At 42.7% G+C, this 18,180-nt stretch overlaps 1 protein-coding gene across 1 annotated transcript in view; it reads right to left on the minus strand.

Annotated features, from left to right (window-relative positions):
- Nucleotides 1–11,705, minus strand: part of PPM1H (protein phosphatase, Mg2+/Mn2+ dependent 1H) — an 88,319-nt gene extending 76,614 nt beyond the window's left edge. The window contains exons 1-3 of the mRNA XM_009281119.1: nt 11,619–11,705; nt 10,739–10,804; nt 8,169–8,295 (exon numbers count right to left, since the gene is read on the minus strand). Of these exons, the coding sequence (XP_009279394.1) occupies nt 8,169–8,295; nt 10,739–10,804; nt 11,619–11,705 (280 nt within the window). The remainder of the gene's footprint in view (nt 1–8,168; nt 8,296–10,738; nt 10,805–11,618) is intronic.
- Nucleotides 11,706–18,180: the final 6,475 nt, after the last annotated feature.

Below are 18,180 nucleotides of genomic sequence, written 5' to 3' on the forward strand. Positions count from 1 at the left end.
CCAAAGGAGCGAGGGCTGCCAGGTGTGGCTGGGGGCGCCCCCCCCCCCCCCGCCCCCTCCCCCCCCCCCCCAATGGATTAGCATATGAGTGGATGCCACTGCCTTTTTCTGTGACACCTCATTTATAGTCTTAGATTTCCACAGGTAGGTGGCTGTTTCCCCCCTTCACCCACACAAGATTTATTTCTGCACTGGGAAGTGACTTGAAAGAGATTTCCTCCTAGCTGTTCACCTCCTCCTGCAGATGAAAGGCAGCTTTTCAAGCAGACTAAACAGTTTCATTCATTCATTACTCTGTGGTATTGCTCATATCAAAACCAAAACACCCACTAGTATTGTCCACTGCAGGCAGAAACTGAAGCCATCCCTGAATCGGTTCTCTAAATCCATGGGGTTGAATAAAACCTTCATTTTATTAACCAAGGAGGAAGTGAATGTTTAGCCATAAAGATGAGTCTTGCAATGCTCCAGTGTGAAAATATGGGTTCTCGTATCAGCAGTCACACTGGCATACTGGGCCAAAGTTCACTTTGGGACCCAGCTAGAAGCTACTACACCTGCCAAGCTGATAAGGACTAAATATGGGATTAAAATAGGCAAGGCCCAAAAGTAGAATACCATTTATGCTGGAAATTTAAAATACATTCATGAAGTCAAAAACAATGCAAGAAAAAAAATTCTAAAGATTTCTGCCACAAGTTCAGTGTAAATGAACATAAACTGGTAACACAGCTTGTCTTTGGACTGAAGTCAATGACATCTTGGAAGGAAGTCCACTCTGATGTTATTTGTATGCACTTCCCAAAATGCTATTGCGGGGCATATCATCCAGCTACACTTTCCAAAAAAGATGAAATACTAAGCAACTTCAAGGAACAAGACAGAACAAGACAGCTGTAGGTCACGGTAATGGAGCAAGCTCTGTGATCACTACACAGGGACGAGCAGCTCTTTTTGGTAATTAGCGTGCAGGTATTACATGAGAAAAGCAATGGACAGTGAGCCCAGAGCAGATGCTGAGCCAGACCAGTGGGACACAGATGTGGTTAAGTGTGATCTCACTTCAGGGCTGAGCAATCTCAGCCACAGCTGGCAAAATTAATTGTCAAGTTCTCCCTCCTCACTCCTGCTGTACTGGCTATCAGCATGGGGTGAGACGCAGTTGCAAAAGCAAAGATGAACTCGACTCTGTAAGAGAACCACCATTTCTTTCCCACAAAGCACAGTGAAATTGCAGAGAGCGCCAAGTCAAACTGCTCATCGTCCTATTTAAAGCAACTTTGTCTGGCTGTCTGTTCAGAGCTTGCTGAAAAAAAACTAAGCAAGAGACCCAGAAGACAATGAGGACAAACAACTTAGTGTTGACCAGCGTCCTTCTAGTCCAATTTCCACTAAGACACTGTCTTACACCTTTTTCTTCTCCTCCTCAAAAGGTAAATTTTGAAATCCTGCTGATCTGGGAAAAATGGGTCTGAACTTATTTCCATGGTGTACAGGAAGAAGTTGTCTTGAAAGTTCTTCAAGTGATGCTTCTTACATGAATAAGGCATATTCAGTCTGGTGAAGTCAGCCTTCAGATGAGTATATTTGTGCAAAAACAGATTTTTATACATCACTAGATTTTTCTACATTTTTGTTGTTCATAAGGCAAAGAATGCTTACCAGCTTTGGCTGGTATGACAAGTTTAGAGCTTCAAACTGAAGCAGAAAGCATTAAAAACAAATTAGGTGTGAAAAGAAAAAGAAGCTTTCTACAGGAATATACTTCATCAATGTTCATTAGCCTGTGAATTGTCCTTTGACTTCACTTTACACATTAGGACCGACAACTCTTGAAACTGAGGCACCTGGTTCAATATTAAGAAAACACAGTATGCACATCATGATAGTGCCTTTTCTTTATTTTGTTCCCAGCCATTTTATCACATGTGACTTTGCCGCCTTAGCCTTGAAGGGTGATCCTGAAAGTTCATTGATGAGCAATACTTGGCTTTTGACTGCACACTGAGAAACACATCTATGGATAGTGGGTTTGAGCTGTTTTTAGATGAGAAACATCTTCAGATCTATCCTTGAGCTCACATTCAAGACAAGAACCCAAGTTCTACCATTCCTTTCCCTCTAACGCGGGGGAAAAGTAGCCACTTCTATGCCTGTTCCCATGAGCTGTACAACAACTTGTGCACGTGAGGCTGAGGGTAGTCTTGAACACAAGCAACCCTCATAAGTAGACATGGAAGTCTGATAGAAGAAAGAATGGTTGCGTATGAGGCCCAGTCGTCCCCACACAGTTAGTTATATGACAGAGATACACAAATCACACTAGTTAAAGTGATCAAAGGGCAGAGACAGCAGCCTGCCCCTAATCCCTACAGCAAGGGGCATCCGGGCCTCAGAAATATTCACTTTGCCTACAAGCTCAATACTATTATTACTACACCAACTACTACTACTACACAAAAAAACCCAACCAAATGCTCAATTTGAATTATTTTAGTTTTATTGTAGACTCATAAATGAGTGTTTGCATACAGCAAGGATGCAAGAAAACCAAATGCCACTTTTTCCCCCCCGATTTCCTTCCCAAAGTTTTACTTTTGAAAGCACATCCAAAATAAACACTTTCTTCCTTAGAACAATGCCAATTATATGCAAATAAAAGCTCTCCTTATGCTTACAATGAAGCAAGTTTTGTGTTTAAAGTACTTCAGTAAATCCCACACCATTAGGCTATGATGCTGTAGACCGCAGTCTCAGCCCTCTCAGGGTTAAGAGAAATCAAGATAAATGGCTTATGCAAAACTGGTCCAAGCTTTAAAAAAAATTACTTCTCGTATTTACCATGTGTGAAAGTTAACTGCCAGAGTTCAGCAGTGATGGTACTAATCCCTTTTATACAGCTGTCAACTTAAATTAGCCCCAAGCTAATCTTTGCAAGTGTGACAGAGAGTGTACACATTTCCACAGAGAAGCATTAATGCCTTATTCACAATATCCCTCTACTGCAGCAGGTACTGTGAAGCCCCTATAACCTGAAAGAAGTCAATCTGCTAATTTATTCTTAAAAAGTCATTATAGTAAAGTGTATATGTATGAAAGCACACAAATGCAAGGCAAGGAAACAAAAAGAAAACATCACATACAGCTTTATTAGCAAGAATTCACAAGTAGAAAATTAATTCAAAACCACTCATATGTTGGTAATTTTTAAGAATAGCTTAAAGAAAAACTACACCCTGCTGCTGGAGTTTTACATCCATCACTTTTCCTCTGGGAGAACATTAAATGGCAGATATGCAGGAAGGGGCCACGTGCAAAACAACACTACAATGTCTCTTTGCCATAGGAACGTGCCTCAAAATCCCATCTTTTACCTCCATTATTAAAATCACTTTCCTAGACCTCATATTTGAAGCTGTTAAAACATAAGCTAAATGCAAGCCAATGAAATATCAGAAATCCTGAGCCTGAAAAAGAAAGGGTGTAGAAAAATGGCAGCTACCTTAATCTTGATAGATCTTGATGATCCATCAAAACATTTGTATAGCGTTAATTCATTCTGCTTGGGAGTTACAGCCAACTCCAAAATTAGCTTTCCCAAATTTAAGGTAAAAAAAAATATAATCACAGTACTTAATGCAAAACAGGATTAAGAAAATATTGCAGTACATTATATGTATTTTATAGACACATACATGCCTGCCCCTGTACAAAATACCAGGTATTTTTCTGGCAAGCTATTCAAAGTTCAGTTAAATGTTATGTCATTGAAAACATCTATTTTTCATGTAATACAGGTCAAAGTGCTTAATAACTTTGCTCAATTGTTCAGGCATCATAGATGCAAAATGTCAAGTGCAGTGATAATTTGGAGACAAAGTCAACATAGGGACCCTGGTAAAATCAGTACCAGTAAAAAGAAGAATCACAGCCAAATGCAGAATTTCTACCCGAGAGCAGGCATATAGCAGTGAGCAAATGAGTGTCTGTCTGTGCGTGTGCGTAGTGCTTGGAGACAAGGGTGTCCTTTCCAGCCCCGTCTGCTACCTTTATCCAGAGAAAAGGTACTCAAGCTCTGGGGTCTGCACACCACCTACTACCATGGTATGCCACAACATGTCTTAGGGGTGTGCTGCAACCAGTCCCACTGCACCTCAGATGGCATGGACGTGAGCACTGGGTAGGCACCGGGGCTGAACCTCAGGGCAAATTGTCTCCACAGGCTCCTGCTGCCTTTGCAGGGAGGGTGGGATGAAGAGATGTGCCCCCACCCAAGAGCAGAGGCGGCACAGCAAGGTTAAGGAGCAGTTTTGGAAGGTGCAATACCAGAGAATCACAGAACAGTTGAGCTTGGAAGGGACCTCTGGAGGTCATCTGGTCCAACCCCCCTGCTCAAGCAGGGTCACCTAGAGCATGTTGTCCAGGACCATGTCCACATGGGAACGCAGAGGAAGCAAAGCGCAAAGCAACAGAGACCTACCTTAGCCGGTGTGTGCACAGGATCTGGCACAGAGCAGGACCTGATCACTGCCACCTTGTGAAGCCTGAAACAGTGAATGGCTCTGGGCTGGGACCCAGTCTGAATGGGAGCGGGAGCAACTGCACAGCTATTACCACGTCACGCTTCTCCAGCACTACTGTTTCTTCTACTTGTGCTGCAAATCTGCCTCCATTATGAATCTTACCCCTTCCAAAGTCAATAGCAAAAGCACCACTGGCTCCTATGAAACCTCAATCCAAGTCCACTTGCAAACGCATCCAGGCACACTGGAAAACCTACAGACTGGCAAATACTTAGCACAAACATAGTAAGCAGGGCCAACATCAAATATTTTAAGAAGAGCTAAGGAGAGTCAATTGTGTCCAAAAAGGCCGATGGGGTAGGCCAGCACAAACAGACCTAAGCAGCACTGATGGGATGAACCCTGCGTGGCATGATCAAAGGCACTTGCAATCCCAGAGGGGTCTCAACAAGAACAAAGTCAACACCAGAACCAAATGACTACTGTAACTTGTACATAATCCTCCCCATTCCTCTCAGACCACTGGGAAATTAAAATCGTGTCAAGATCTGTAAAAATATGTATCAGGAAATAATAAAGTATCAGTGTGTCCCTGCATCCTGCTACACCAAGGAACAACTTGTTTTCAGAAATTATAAGTTACAGTTGCACAAATGCGAAATATGCACTAAGGCAGTGACTGAAACTGGAAGTTTGAATTGATTAACCCCTTGACAAGATTGCATCCTGGCCTGTATCAGAAATATTGCGGCCAGCAGGAGTAGGGAAGTGATTGTGCCCCTGTACTCGGCACTGGTGAGGCCGCACAGGCTCGAATCCTGTGTTCAGTTTTGGGCCCCTCACTACAAGAAGGACGTTGAGGTGCTGGAGTGTGTCCAGAGAAGGGCAACGAAGCTGGTGAAGGGTGTGGAGAACAAGTCTTATGAGGAGCGGCTGAGGGAACTGGGGTTGTTTAGCCTGGAGAAAAGGAGGCTGAGGGGAGACCTCATCGCTCTCTACAACTCCCTGAAAGGAGGTTGTAGCAAGGTGGGTGTCGGTCTCTTCTCCCAAGTAACAAGCGATAGGACGAGAGGAAATGGCCTCAAGTTGCGCCAGGGGAGGTTTAGATTGGACGTGAGGAAAAATGTCTTTACTGAAAGAGTGGTGAAACATTGGACCAGGCTGCCCAGGGAAGTGGTTGAGTCACCATCCCTGGAGGTATTTAAAAGACGTGTAGATGAGGCGCTTAGGGACATGGTTTAGTGGACGTGGTGGTGTTGGGTTGATGGTTGGACTCGATGATTTTAGAGGTCTCTTCCAACCTTAATGATTCTAGGATTCTATAAATAAACATTAAACAAAGCTGTATGTGGTCTGAAAAGAAAACCCTGCAGAATTCAACAGTTGAACAATTCAGAAAATTAGCAAGAGAGCCAACCTCTCAGGCAAAGGATGAAAGGTGAACTTTCACAAGTATCTCCTCTCTTGGCTTTCCCAGTGTAAGCAACCTCCACCTTCACACGCTAGTGTGCTGCCCCACAGGGACACCTGTGCACCAAAATTATTATTTTTTTAAACCCAAATCAACATATTGCCAGAGCAAGACTGAAGAGACAATATGGAGGCAGAAATAGCAGATGATAGGGAGGAGAGGTCCTGCTTAAACTAACATTTCTGAAAAAAAAAAAAGTTACGAAGTTGTATCTTACGAGTCTAGGAAGCTAGCAAAGAAAAAGAGATGGTGCACCACAGTTTAGTGCTATGTAACTGCAGACATCAAACACTGATTTGTCTCTTCCTTGGGAAAATCGACTCAGGTTTGCCTTCAGCTTCGAGAAGTCAAGCCCAGAGCACATGCACCTTGGCACTTGCAGTGGCTCTGCATCAAGAAGCCAAGTACTTTTAATCTTCTTAGGTGTCCACATGTGTCTACAGTCACCTACATGTGACTGCTGCTACAAGTATGGTCCCCAGAGGTGAGATCTAGTCAGACATCTATGGTGCAGACAGCTAAGTCTAAGCAAATCGCCCAGACTTTATTTATAAGCAAAGAGAAAGAGGATATTTGGGGGCATGATTCATCTGACCTATTTTAGTTTACATTAGCATGAAATGTCTGTTCCTCTTTGTGGACAATAAAGCCTAGACACTTACACAGCAGGTTGTCAGCATGTGGTCAGATGATTCCCACCTTAGGTGCCTGAGGTTATGGGGGTGGAAGGAGAAAAAAAAAAAAACACACAAAAAACCCCCAACAAAACAAAAACCCCAATAATAAAAGCCTACCAACTTCTCTTTCAGTAGGTTTTCTTGCTATTTGAAATGCATTTTCCTCAAAATGCATCTTTGGTATGTAAGTCCCTTAGTATGACTAATAATGCCACCCAGTGCAGAGAACCAAGGTTGAAGGGGAAGTAGAAGAAACAATTTTTGCTGCATTTAATTCTATTTTTAAAATAAAGGCCAACGACAGATTACAAGGTGCCTGAAATTTGGCATTAGAGCTCCTGATCTGACAAGTGAGTTTAGCATGGTACAGCAATTTAAATGCATCTAAAACAGCTGGTGGGATTCTCAGACACAAAAGGAGATAATTGTTAACCTTATTCACAGCAATTAAATCTGTATAGGCTAAAATAGGATCTATTGTTCCCCCAAAATACTGGGATTGGAGCCAGAAGTAACTTCAGTGGAGCAGAAAGTTGGCAGTTTGGAAAGGGGCTGAAAATTGTGTAATTCTCTGGCATAACAGGGAAAAAACCCAACCCACAACCAGAGAGCAAAGACAACTTCAGAGATTTTTTTTTTACAGAAGAGGAATTTATCCTCTTCCGAAAATACCAGGGAGACGTCAGAAATTAGTACTGAAACAGATGTCAACATGGACTTATCTCAGTGTGTATTCTGCACAAACGGAAGTGTATCCAGTAATTTCTTCTGCTGACTGAAAAGAAGAAAGCTAGAGATTATTATTGCTATATTTAGTCATTTGCATACTACCCCAATATGTTCCTGTGGAGTCATCTGAGCACATGATACTTAGGCACAAGAAAGCTGGATAACTGTTAGTAAGAGGCCAACATTGCCACTAGAGAAACAATCATTAATCTGCGCTCAATTCAAAATGATCAACAAGTGGCAGCAAAGGATTTGCAAATGATTTGCCAAGGACAAAATATCTCCAGACAGCTGTTAGACTGGGAAAAGCCACAAAGAGGTGGGGCCAGGATCTTCAAAGCAGTGCACAGGCTGTCCCGTGTTCATCAACATGTTCCAAGGAGACCAATGTTCATGCTAGCTGGGGTAGGGGCAGTAAAGGCAGCACAGGAGAAATCTGTTTTGAAGGAGGGAAGAAAAAAAAATATACCTCTAACCCATCTGAGAACATGCCTTTCTCCTGAATGAAAACCTGCAAAACCCAGACCGAGGGTGGGCCAGAATGTGGGGCTGTGACCAAAAGTCTTCTGCTTGGTAAGTCTGCATGCAGCTTCCATCTGCTCCTTTACAGAAAGTATATTAAAAAAAAAAATATTTAAAAAGTTAAGTCTGGACTTTAAAGAACAAAAATCTGCTTAGGACTCTGACAGAATGGCCTGACAGAAGAAATGCAAACTTCCCCTAACTGTAGGCTGGAAGGTGTACCAAAGCTCCCTCTCCAACTTTTACATCCATCCTTATGACGAGACCATGCTGCAAAAGGCTCCAAGGGCAGCTTGTCAACACATTTGGTCCTGTCCTCTGCCTCTGCCTTCTCCTGCACCAGGTCCCTCTCGCTGACATTTTGCTCATTCACCTACCAGACACACACACACACACAAGTATCATTTATTTTTTGTCAGATCCATTTCCTGATGGTTTCCCAAGTTCAGTCAGCTCAGCAGAAGGCTGGAGACCTTGAGCCCAGTGAAGGGGAAACACCACGACTGCCCCGGCCAGGCGGCAGCAAACCCTGCACCTGCTCCACTGTGCAAGCCTGCTCCTGGGTTACACCTGTATTACTACATACAACTGGCCCTTCTCCAGCCCAGGGGCCAAGGGGCATGGGCTACTCCCTTCATCCTCTCCCAGAACTGAGTGTCTGCATCCAAGCCGCCCAGCACTGCCCAGGCTGCTCCTGTGTACCATCTGGAAAACTGCCAGATTGCACAGGCCACAGCTGTACTGGGGACATGCACAAAACCAACATGCACAGAAACAACATGCACAAATGCAGGACAAGCACTGAAGCCAACATTTACTTCAGTAGTATTTCCTAGCATGAACGCTGTCCTGGCAGCTAGAACAAGACCTGCAGTGAAGGGCAGTTTATCCCAACCTGCAGACTTGGGAATTCCTGCACAGTCCTGTAAAGGTCTCCAGTGCCAGACACTGTCAGATGGAATGCTCGACTATGCCTTTCTAGTTGAGAAGTTCTCAGGAACCTCACAGAAACAAAAATAAATTCATTTTTCCTACACGCCTTCTCTTGAAAAGAAAAACAAAACTGACTCTTATTTCACCATATGATCTACCTGAAATATAATCCTGCAATAAAAGATGAGTACAGATAGCTGCTGTTATGCACCACAAACACCGTAATTAAAAATCATTCATCTTCAAAAGATCTTTCTCCAAAGCTTCAAACATGTTGTATTATTCATTGAAAAGGCTTCTACTGCACTCAGGGAAAAATAAAGTTAACCATTCTTCTGCAGCAAGAGTATTTACTAATACAGAGACTGTTTTGTAGTGCAGAAAAGGTCACGGTGGTTTTTGAACTAGCTAACCAGGATATGTTGGTAACTATGAGTCCCAGCGACTTGAGAAGGACAGTGAATCGGCAAGTCCCAACTCCGTGTGGAGACAACAGCATAGCATCAGCACCGCCATGTTACGGCAATGGCAGGGTGAGAGCCGTTCCTTTCTGAGCACCACCCTTTTGGATCGCAAAGACACTGGCCAACCTGGAGCAGGCATTCTCCTGGCTGCTGCTCGGCTCTGCGCGTTCATGCTCCCAGTGCTGTACCGGAGCTCCCTCCTCAGGGACATGCAGCGCTAAGGTGTCCACGTGATTAGCGATCTAGCCTAAAGGATTCTCCAGGCCTATCAGCTAAACCAAACCTGATAAAGCCTAATCCTGCCTCACATTCTCCAGTCCCCTGGCAAGTTCTTCAGGGTTCAAGTGGAGTCCTCCTGAGCTCTCTTCACCACTACATACACCTGCAATGTTATGCCGAGTCTTTTTTTTTTTTTCTTTTTTCTTTAAACTTACTCTGTCTCAGGTTCCTCTGCTCCTGCCAGGCCCTTTAATACTGTGGTAAGGCCACATCCCTTCCCCCATCCTGGGGAGGATAGCATCAAGCTTTCTGACCCAATTCTTCAACCTCCTCTAGTTGGTTCTCATCCTACCACCAAAAAACTTGTTTCTCTTTTCTCGTTACTAGGAACTTTCTATTCCTGCATCACCCTCCTTGAAAGGAAGCTGAAGGAAGTATTTCCTACTTTCAGCCAACACTGTCCAAAGATATTGCCACTAAAAGAAAGAAAAATAAGAACTCCCAGTCATGTAGCTTAATAACCAGCAGTAAACAGAAACTCCATAGCAAACCAATATACACATTACTCTTCAACTGATTCTCAAAATTATCCTCAAGCTCCATACGATTGTCTCCTAATATAAGACAATACAGCAGCTTAAAATACCTTACTACTTGCCTCCAAATTTCTTAATGCATTGTACAAGATAGTAGAATGATATAACATCCAATGGGTTTTACATATACAGCAAACAAAACTTGGAAGCACCTACAGAGTAAGAGAACAAAAAGAAAGAAAAGAATATTTTAAGCACAAGGGACAACTGCTTAATATAAAGTGTTCTCTTTAAATAATACTGCATCTATATATAACCAATGAGTTGTATTGTGTTTTATATACAAACACACACAAATAAAAATATCTTCAAAAAAACTAGTGAAGCAGCCAGAACCTTCCATCTTTGCATTGGATTTCTCACTTCTACATGGCAAGATCATGACATTAATATAATTTTCCTTCCCTTTACCCATTAATCAGCTTAGAATACCCACCTTTTCCCATCAGAGTGTGTGTGTCAGGGGTTAGGGAAATATTTCAACTGAGAAAAAGGAGATCCTTTACGCCACAGACTCAAATAGCCACAAAATATGATCATACCACCTACTGTATGAGTTTAAATGGGGTTTTCAGGACCAGTTAAATCACCATACTTCCCTTACCTCTGTCTTCTTTGGAGATATACACGCGCACACCCCCATGTACATTTTGAACAGGGATAAACTTATCTGGTTAGAACAGATTTTATTTACCACACAAAGATTAAGAAATCCAATCTCTTCAGTTCTCAGAGTGTTGAAATAAAATGCCCCACAGAATACAAGAGTAATCAGCACCGGCACAGCAATTAGAAAAGAAAGATTTAAAACACAGAGTCCTCCTCCTCTACCAGGAGGAAGGGAAGGAAAAAAAAAAAAAATTCCTATTCCTCTGAAATACTGATTACATCAGTAAGTACAAAATTCACTCATAAGAAGAAAAGATTTTGAGTAATGCATTTCTGAACAGAAGAAATACGTCCTTCCGTGGCTGATGAATGGAGGGTGGTTGCAGCAGGGGCAAAGGAGTCTCCTGCCGCATTACCTGCCCTTACATACCTCTCTCCTGTAATGCATAAGTTAAAAATTGTGTGGCTCCATGGTGTCAAACAAGGGAAAGAAGTGCACCCGAGAGAAGGTGGGTTAACTGACTTTCTCCAGAGCAGCACTACGCACTCAGGGGTGAGCAGGCTGCCCATTTGGGTCTGCGGACAAACAAGCCAGCAGCAGACAATGGCAATGACTATGTCTTTCTGCTCCGCTACCCACTGGGGGATAGTGGTGCCAAAGGGAGAGAAAGGATGCCGACGTTCAATCTGACAGCCCCACGGTCCTTATAATCTGCTTCCATATATAAACTGGAACACACACACAAAAAAATAAAATCAATTTCTGGAGCATCTTCAGAACAGCTCTGCTGTCCCTGATGTCTCAGGACTCTGAGGTAGAAGAGGAGCAATTATGCACTTCACTAATAGTAGAACATTTTACAAAGGAACATTACCTTCCCGCTGTAGTCCCGAGACCAGACACTTGAAGTAAAGGCCAAAAGAATTGCTCGCTTCCTGCTCCATGGTCTTCTAGTGTACATGATGGTTGCTCCAATCTCAGTTAATCACATTTTATCACTTGAGCTCAGATAAATACGGCTCCCACATATGTGACTCCTTCCCTTCTTGTGCAAGTTACTTTCGCTGGCACTTCTTGCCTTTTATGAAGAAAAGAGGCTTTTCCAGGAGGTTGGATGCTGAAGGGAAATTGCCTGTCTTTTTTGTTTTTGCAAGCAGTATTTCTGCTTAAGAAGGCATGGTTTTTCAATTACAGCAAAAAAATGAAGTACTAAAATTGTTTAATCCTCTTATTTCAACATGCATGAAACTTTGCACAGTCTTCTGGATTTACTGTACTTTTTAGACCATAACTACCCATTGACTATAAATTTAATTTCTGCCATAAAGACATCAATGGGAGGCCAGAGGATTACGCAACAAGTACCCCATCTTTCCCATTTATATACACATGCAAAAACTTCACTGCGCTTTTTTCTTACCTCTATGACAACAGTTTTATTTCCCCCTACCTATCTCCTGCCTACCAGCACAAACTAAACTACATGGAAGTAAAAAAAAAAATCTAAATGCCTAATTAAAACTGTCAAACATTCTAGTTGGTAGTTGGCATCATTGTATATCCTATTTTTTTTTGTATTTCCTTCATCAGATAACAAACCTTTGGTATAATGTGCTGTGAAGCGTAGCAACTAATATCCTCTTAGGATCAGGTGTATTTTGAATGTGACTCAAACATTTAGTAGACATTTTCTCTAGAGATGAAACTTAGTGTCCAATTAACATTTTGAATAGCCTCAATAACAACTGCAAAGAACACTACAATGATAATTGTATCCATTAGACTTCTGTGCTTCAAGCATCTTTATCTGCGTATGACTCCACAGTGGCCTTCAACCGGGCTTTAAATATCACGATAAAAAAAATTAAACAAGAACACTGTTACAGTTAATTCTCAGTAGTACACAGACTTCCAAAAATATCTTTGATTAAGGTAAGACTGATGATTTTTACTCTATATTAAAACAGAAATCCACTGCTTGGACATGGGAACAATACTCCCCAAACTATTTAATCATCTCAGGCTTCATCCTTTACAAACTGTCTTGAAAACATGAAGAGGGTTATCTTCTGTAACAGAGGCAGTATCACTTTACTAACAGCACAAGAAAGCAAGGAGACAAGGATCACGCTCAGCTTATTTGCTTGCAGAATATTTCCTGCATCATCACCTCTCTGCAGGCATTTATGAGACTCAATGGATTATAATACAGTCAAATTAATATTCAGCCTGTGGGGCATAACATATCTAGGTACACACCACAAGCTGAACACTCCTCAACCCAATCTGTTTTGGGTCTCCAAAAATCATTAAGACTCTACTAAGCTTATCTACCTGAAGAATTGCTCTTTGAAAAATAAGGAGACCACCTTTGCTTTCAGTATATTTTGTGATGCCTGTTTAATCAAAGAAAGGACTATTTCTGTCACCATGTGAGGAACGAGACTATCCATCTTGTCTACTCAAGTGAAGGGGTGAGCACGCTTTCAAGCATTATCACTTCGGTCAGAAGTTAATGGAAACAAGCAACAGCTCAGAGATACGTACAGAGCTTGAGTCATCTCTGTGTTACGCTTATTCCTCACCTTTCAGGCAGTCTGATATTCACAGCTCTTCCTATCTTTAAAAGCAAGTAAAAAACTGCACAGAAGCCTGAAACAGCCTAATAGGACAAAAAGCTTTTCTTTCCAGCCCTGGCAGATTACAAGAATAATGAAGTTTCCAAGTCTCTGGTAGCTAAATAAAAAATAATAATAAAAACCCACCAACTGGCATGGGCAATTATATAAATGAACAAATGCACAAAAAACTATATAAACAAAACCAGAAATTAAATGTTTCCCTTCTCCTATATCAGCTTATTGCATCTACCTCCCAGTGATGCAGGCCTATAGTCTACAATACATTTCACAGCGCTTTGACTGATGCAGGTTGCAGTGACACAGGCAGGACTGATGCTCATTAGAATGTGCCAATTTTTTTCTGTTTTCAGAATATATTCCGACTAGCTCTCACATATAAAATCAGACCACAGCTTCATTTATATTTACGGCTGAGAGAAGGTGGTGAACACCAGAGGACACAGCTTGCAAGCACAGCCAACATCAAAAACTATCCGTCGCGGTGAGATTTCTGCAGGAGCTCACGTCACAGCTCAGGGCCAGACCCCGTCAGCTTTGCTCGTGCACCACAGATGAGCTTTACTGATGGCACACAGTACAGGGGTTTCCACTGGTAAGCAATGGTTCAGTGGTAACATGCATGGTAACAAAAACTTCCCAGTCAGCTAAAATGCAGCAGAACATACACAAGACCATTTCGCTACAGTAAAATCAGCCTGTAAAGAGAGCTTTCTGACATAAAGCTAGCACAGTAAGGAGGACAAACAGCGTGAGGAACACTAGCTTGGGGAAAGTGACAGATGAATGGATCTGATAATGCAGTAGAGTGGAAGAAGGGAAAGTTTAAAAGAATTTTTCCAGGTTTTACAGGTCTCCTGAAGTGGAAAGTAAGTTTTAGACTGGTGCCACCTATCAGCAACCCCAACAATTAAGTAGCACAGTCTTTCAAAGTATTTAGTCACAGTTTTTGATTTAGAGTACATCTCTGAACAAGTATCTCAGGAACTAGTACAGACTGCAATTTTGCATTTAACAATGTGTATCTTTTTGTTACTTTTGAAATACATAGTATTAATCAGTAAATAATCCCTTTCTCATATCTCTCAGGTCAGACAGAACTGTAAAAACGCACATTTTTTTCAGACTAACAAACAGCCTTCTTCACCTACACGAAGGTCATCCAGCTTAGGTGAAGGGTCAGAAAAATATTTCCCTGTTCTAAATCCTCCCACCCCACCTCTCCTCCCCTCCCCTCCCACCCCATATAAAGCTAGCAACGGTGCTTTACACTATATGCGAGTTTCCCTCATTTGTGGTGAGACCTCCAGATAGGCAGGTTAGCCAAATAAACTCACGTATCTCTCGAGGCTGAAGTTCTCCACTGGCTGCTCCTGTTCCCTGGGGGTTTGTTGGCAAAAGGAGCTTGAGGGTAACTGGGGTTTTGTTTCTCGGCGGCTTAGGTGCCCGGCAGCTGCAGCTTTTGGTGTCACATTTTGTTGTTGTCCCCAAGCCAAGCAAGGACACACGGGGGCCAGTGACATGGTGCTGATGCTCAGCCCATGGCAGCTTCCCAAATACCAAACATGGGGTTTGCTGCTTTCAAGACCGGGGAAACCAGTTCCACAGGTCAGCATTAAAGGACGATTCTGTGGATGAAGCTGCTGAGGACTGTGGGGTATACCTTCAACAGCCTCAAAAGCAGCGATGAAAAAACCAAGAAGAGGGGGACATGGGATACTTGTACTTTAAATTTAGACCTTTTTCCTACACAGTACCCAAGAACAGTCCTGTGTATTTCTTTGTATACAGCTGCTTAGCCATTTACAGAAAGTTTCCTTTCTCCCAACTATCACTAAGAATAATTAAAAGTACAGCATTAAATATAAATGGCAGGTTCAAATCATCCCATTTTGTAGGGACAGGTCATCACTTCAAAAAGGACCACCTCTAGGCAAAGGACTGACAGAATAAACCCCCGACTTCCAAAGGGTCCCTACTACTCACATTGGACTTATTTCTGCAAGAAACTGGAAGACCAACTTAGAGTAAACCTGGAAAAGCAAGTGCTTTTCCTGGGTGCAGTTCCACATCCCCAAGACATGCACTGAGTTAATTGCTTCCCCCCATCCTTCCAAACAGAGAGTTCATACTCTGCTCCCTGGGAAGGACACATGGTTGGTTTACATAGCGCTACTCCTCACCCCCCTCACCTCTGGCCTTCAGCTGTAGTAGTTAAGCCAAGGGAAGAAAGGATTACAGCAAACTTTTTCAATACCCAGCTCTATCTGCATACCCAGGACAAATTCCAAGGCAGCAGAAACCAATATTAGCACTATTTTGCAAAAAGGAAAAGCTGGCTCCCACTCAGCATCTCATTTATTAGGAGATCACAGATGTTCTTAACATACATTAGCAGAGCAGGATAAAAATCAGCAAAACACATATGTATTTGCAACCAGCACTGCACTGAAAAAGGCAACACAATTTTTTATGTCCTATCAGTCAAGCTCACAGAGGTTCGCCAATCACAACCTGCAATCACACTGAACATATTGATTGCCTTAGGCAACTGCCTTTTTTGCCTCAGCAGAAGAGATAACCCAGGTATTGAATCAGATAAACTATAAATTTTGATCAATAAAAGCCCATATGTCAGGCTTTTATCCTCCCATCAAATCAAGAAATACCTATGCTGAACCAAAGGCTCGGGGTTCAGCTCAAGCAACAATCCCTCGCAGAGCCGGTCTTGTGAACCCGACTGATCAGCCGAGCAAACAGGCAGCTGAGCCTTGACCGCCCTCCAGGTGTCTTTAACATCTTCTCAGCCGGGGTTTACTGCTCCCGCCGACTCTCCACAACCCACCTCCAGCCCTCTGCCTGCCCGCTCACAGCCAAAGCAATGTCCTCTAGTGACCAATACCAAATGGCCAGCCAACATGGCCGAGCCGCAGACACCACACTATCCTGATGACTGTTACAAAAGAGTTAATCTGATGGACAGCACAGGCAGGCAGCTCAAAGCAGGCTATCTTAAAACTACATTAGTGAGATACACCAGTTTTTCTGGGGGAGATGCTTGAAAGCTTTTGCCTCACTCACCAAAGCACAAAGCAGCACAATACAAGCACAATGCTAGGTCGGGTTCAGAGACCTGTTCCCGTTCCTAGCTCCCTCATATATTGGCTGTGAGGTTTTGAGAAAGTTGCTTCCAGTCAGGACAAATTTCCAATTTATAATCTTGGCAAAAACTGTATCAGTAGGCCCTAGATAAGCCAGCCATGAGAAAAGTCTCACTCCCAGTGAGGACTCTTAAGACCTTTAAGTAAAAGCGTCCGCAGATCAAATACAAAAGTCTCCTTTCCATCACCTAGAAATTCATGCTAGGGTAACTTAACAGCTTGCCATTTTGTTGTCTTTGTCTTTTTGGACAGTACTGTTTGTAGGTACCACAGGAAGAGGGAATTAAGGAAGAAGTGGTTTAACGCTGTTGTTCCTCCTTGAAGTTCTGCCATAACATGGTTTCAGGAGGTGAAACTACAACTTCCATGTGTTGTCTCAACAGTTATTTCTCTACAGCTGCACTCAGTAGCAGAAAACACCTGTGTTGTTCTGGTGAGATCTCAGGATGTGAGAAGGTGAACTAGGCTATTAATAATGTTAACTCAGTGTCTGATCAAAGACTCCAAGAGCAGAGAGAAGCACGAAGAAAGAGAAACTAAAGATGATACAAAAGAAAAGGATGCTCCAGATTTGGGTTGGGGTTTTTTTTGGTGTGGTGGGATTGTTTTTTTGTTTGTTTTTTTTATTGGTTTGTTGGGGTTTTTTTTGGTTTTTTTAGCTGAAACTTAAGGCTCAGGTTTGTTGCACCCTTGTCCCAGATGCTATCCCATCTCCCACTTTACAGTCCACAAAATATGGAGCACGTGCTAATACCTCAGCTACTCTGGTTCACATCCAGCTCAGTGTAGATGGCTCATGAAGGTAAATTTATGCTAAGATGTTTAAGCGTAAATCAAAGCAGCTAAGGCACAGGAGCTCTTTCCAGTTTGCCAGCAATGCTTTGGGGGTTTGTTCAAGTCAACAGCCTTGTCCCAGCTTTGCAGGCAGGTTTTACAGCTTGCACTAAGCTGCAGGCTGCCCTGACCACAAAGCATTTACCTGATTAGCTTTCTGCCAGCCGCACTCTGCATGTGATCTACATGTACCTCACGGTGTGAGGTGTGGTTTCCTCCACTCGGCAAAACACAGGTTGAAGGCTTGAACTCTGCAGCAGCAAAGGGCAGACGCCCAACATGGTTGTAAGAGAGCCATCTTGTACCGTACAAGATTTCCTGTGTGCAACTTTGATATTAATCAACTCTCAAGATATTTCAAGAGAAAACTCTTCAATACCCATAGGGGAAAATAAGTTTGAGACACAAGATATTGAAGTGGTTAGAGTGCCTTTTTAGCTTCCTGGTCCGCACTTTAAGCAGCAGCTTCTTTCAGAGGGTACTTCTCAATTTTTAGAAGAGGTGATCGAGGAGAGGTGACATGGCAAGTGGCTTTGCCATTTTGCAAGCTAAGGAATTTGAACAATTCCTCAGAGTAAACCTGCATCTGTTTTCTGGAGTCTTTCAGCAGCAGAGCCTGAGCAATAGTCTCTCCCCAAAAGGCCGTACTGATGCTTAAAAAAAAAAAAAAAAAAAAAAAAAAAAAAGCAAGTGCCATGGAAAGCCCAGAGTTGAAAGACGTGACATCTCCAGCATCTGATACCCACTGAGTTATTAGACCAATCACCACTCCCTACCCAGCCAGTATTTCTACAAAACATGT

This window comes from Aptenodytes forsteri, unplaced genomic scaffold (genome assembly GCF_000699145.1).
Source record: "Aptenodytes forsteri isolate BGI_AS27 unplaced genomic scaffold, ASM69914v1 Scaffold4, whole genome shotgun sequence".
In the NCBI taxonomy this organism is placed as follows: Eukaryota; Metazoa; Chordata; class Aves; order Sphenisciformes; family Spheniscidae; genus Aptenodytes; species Aptenodytes forsteri.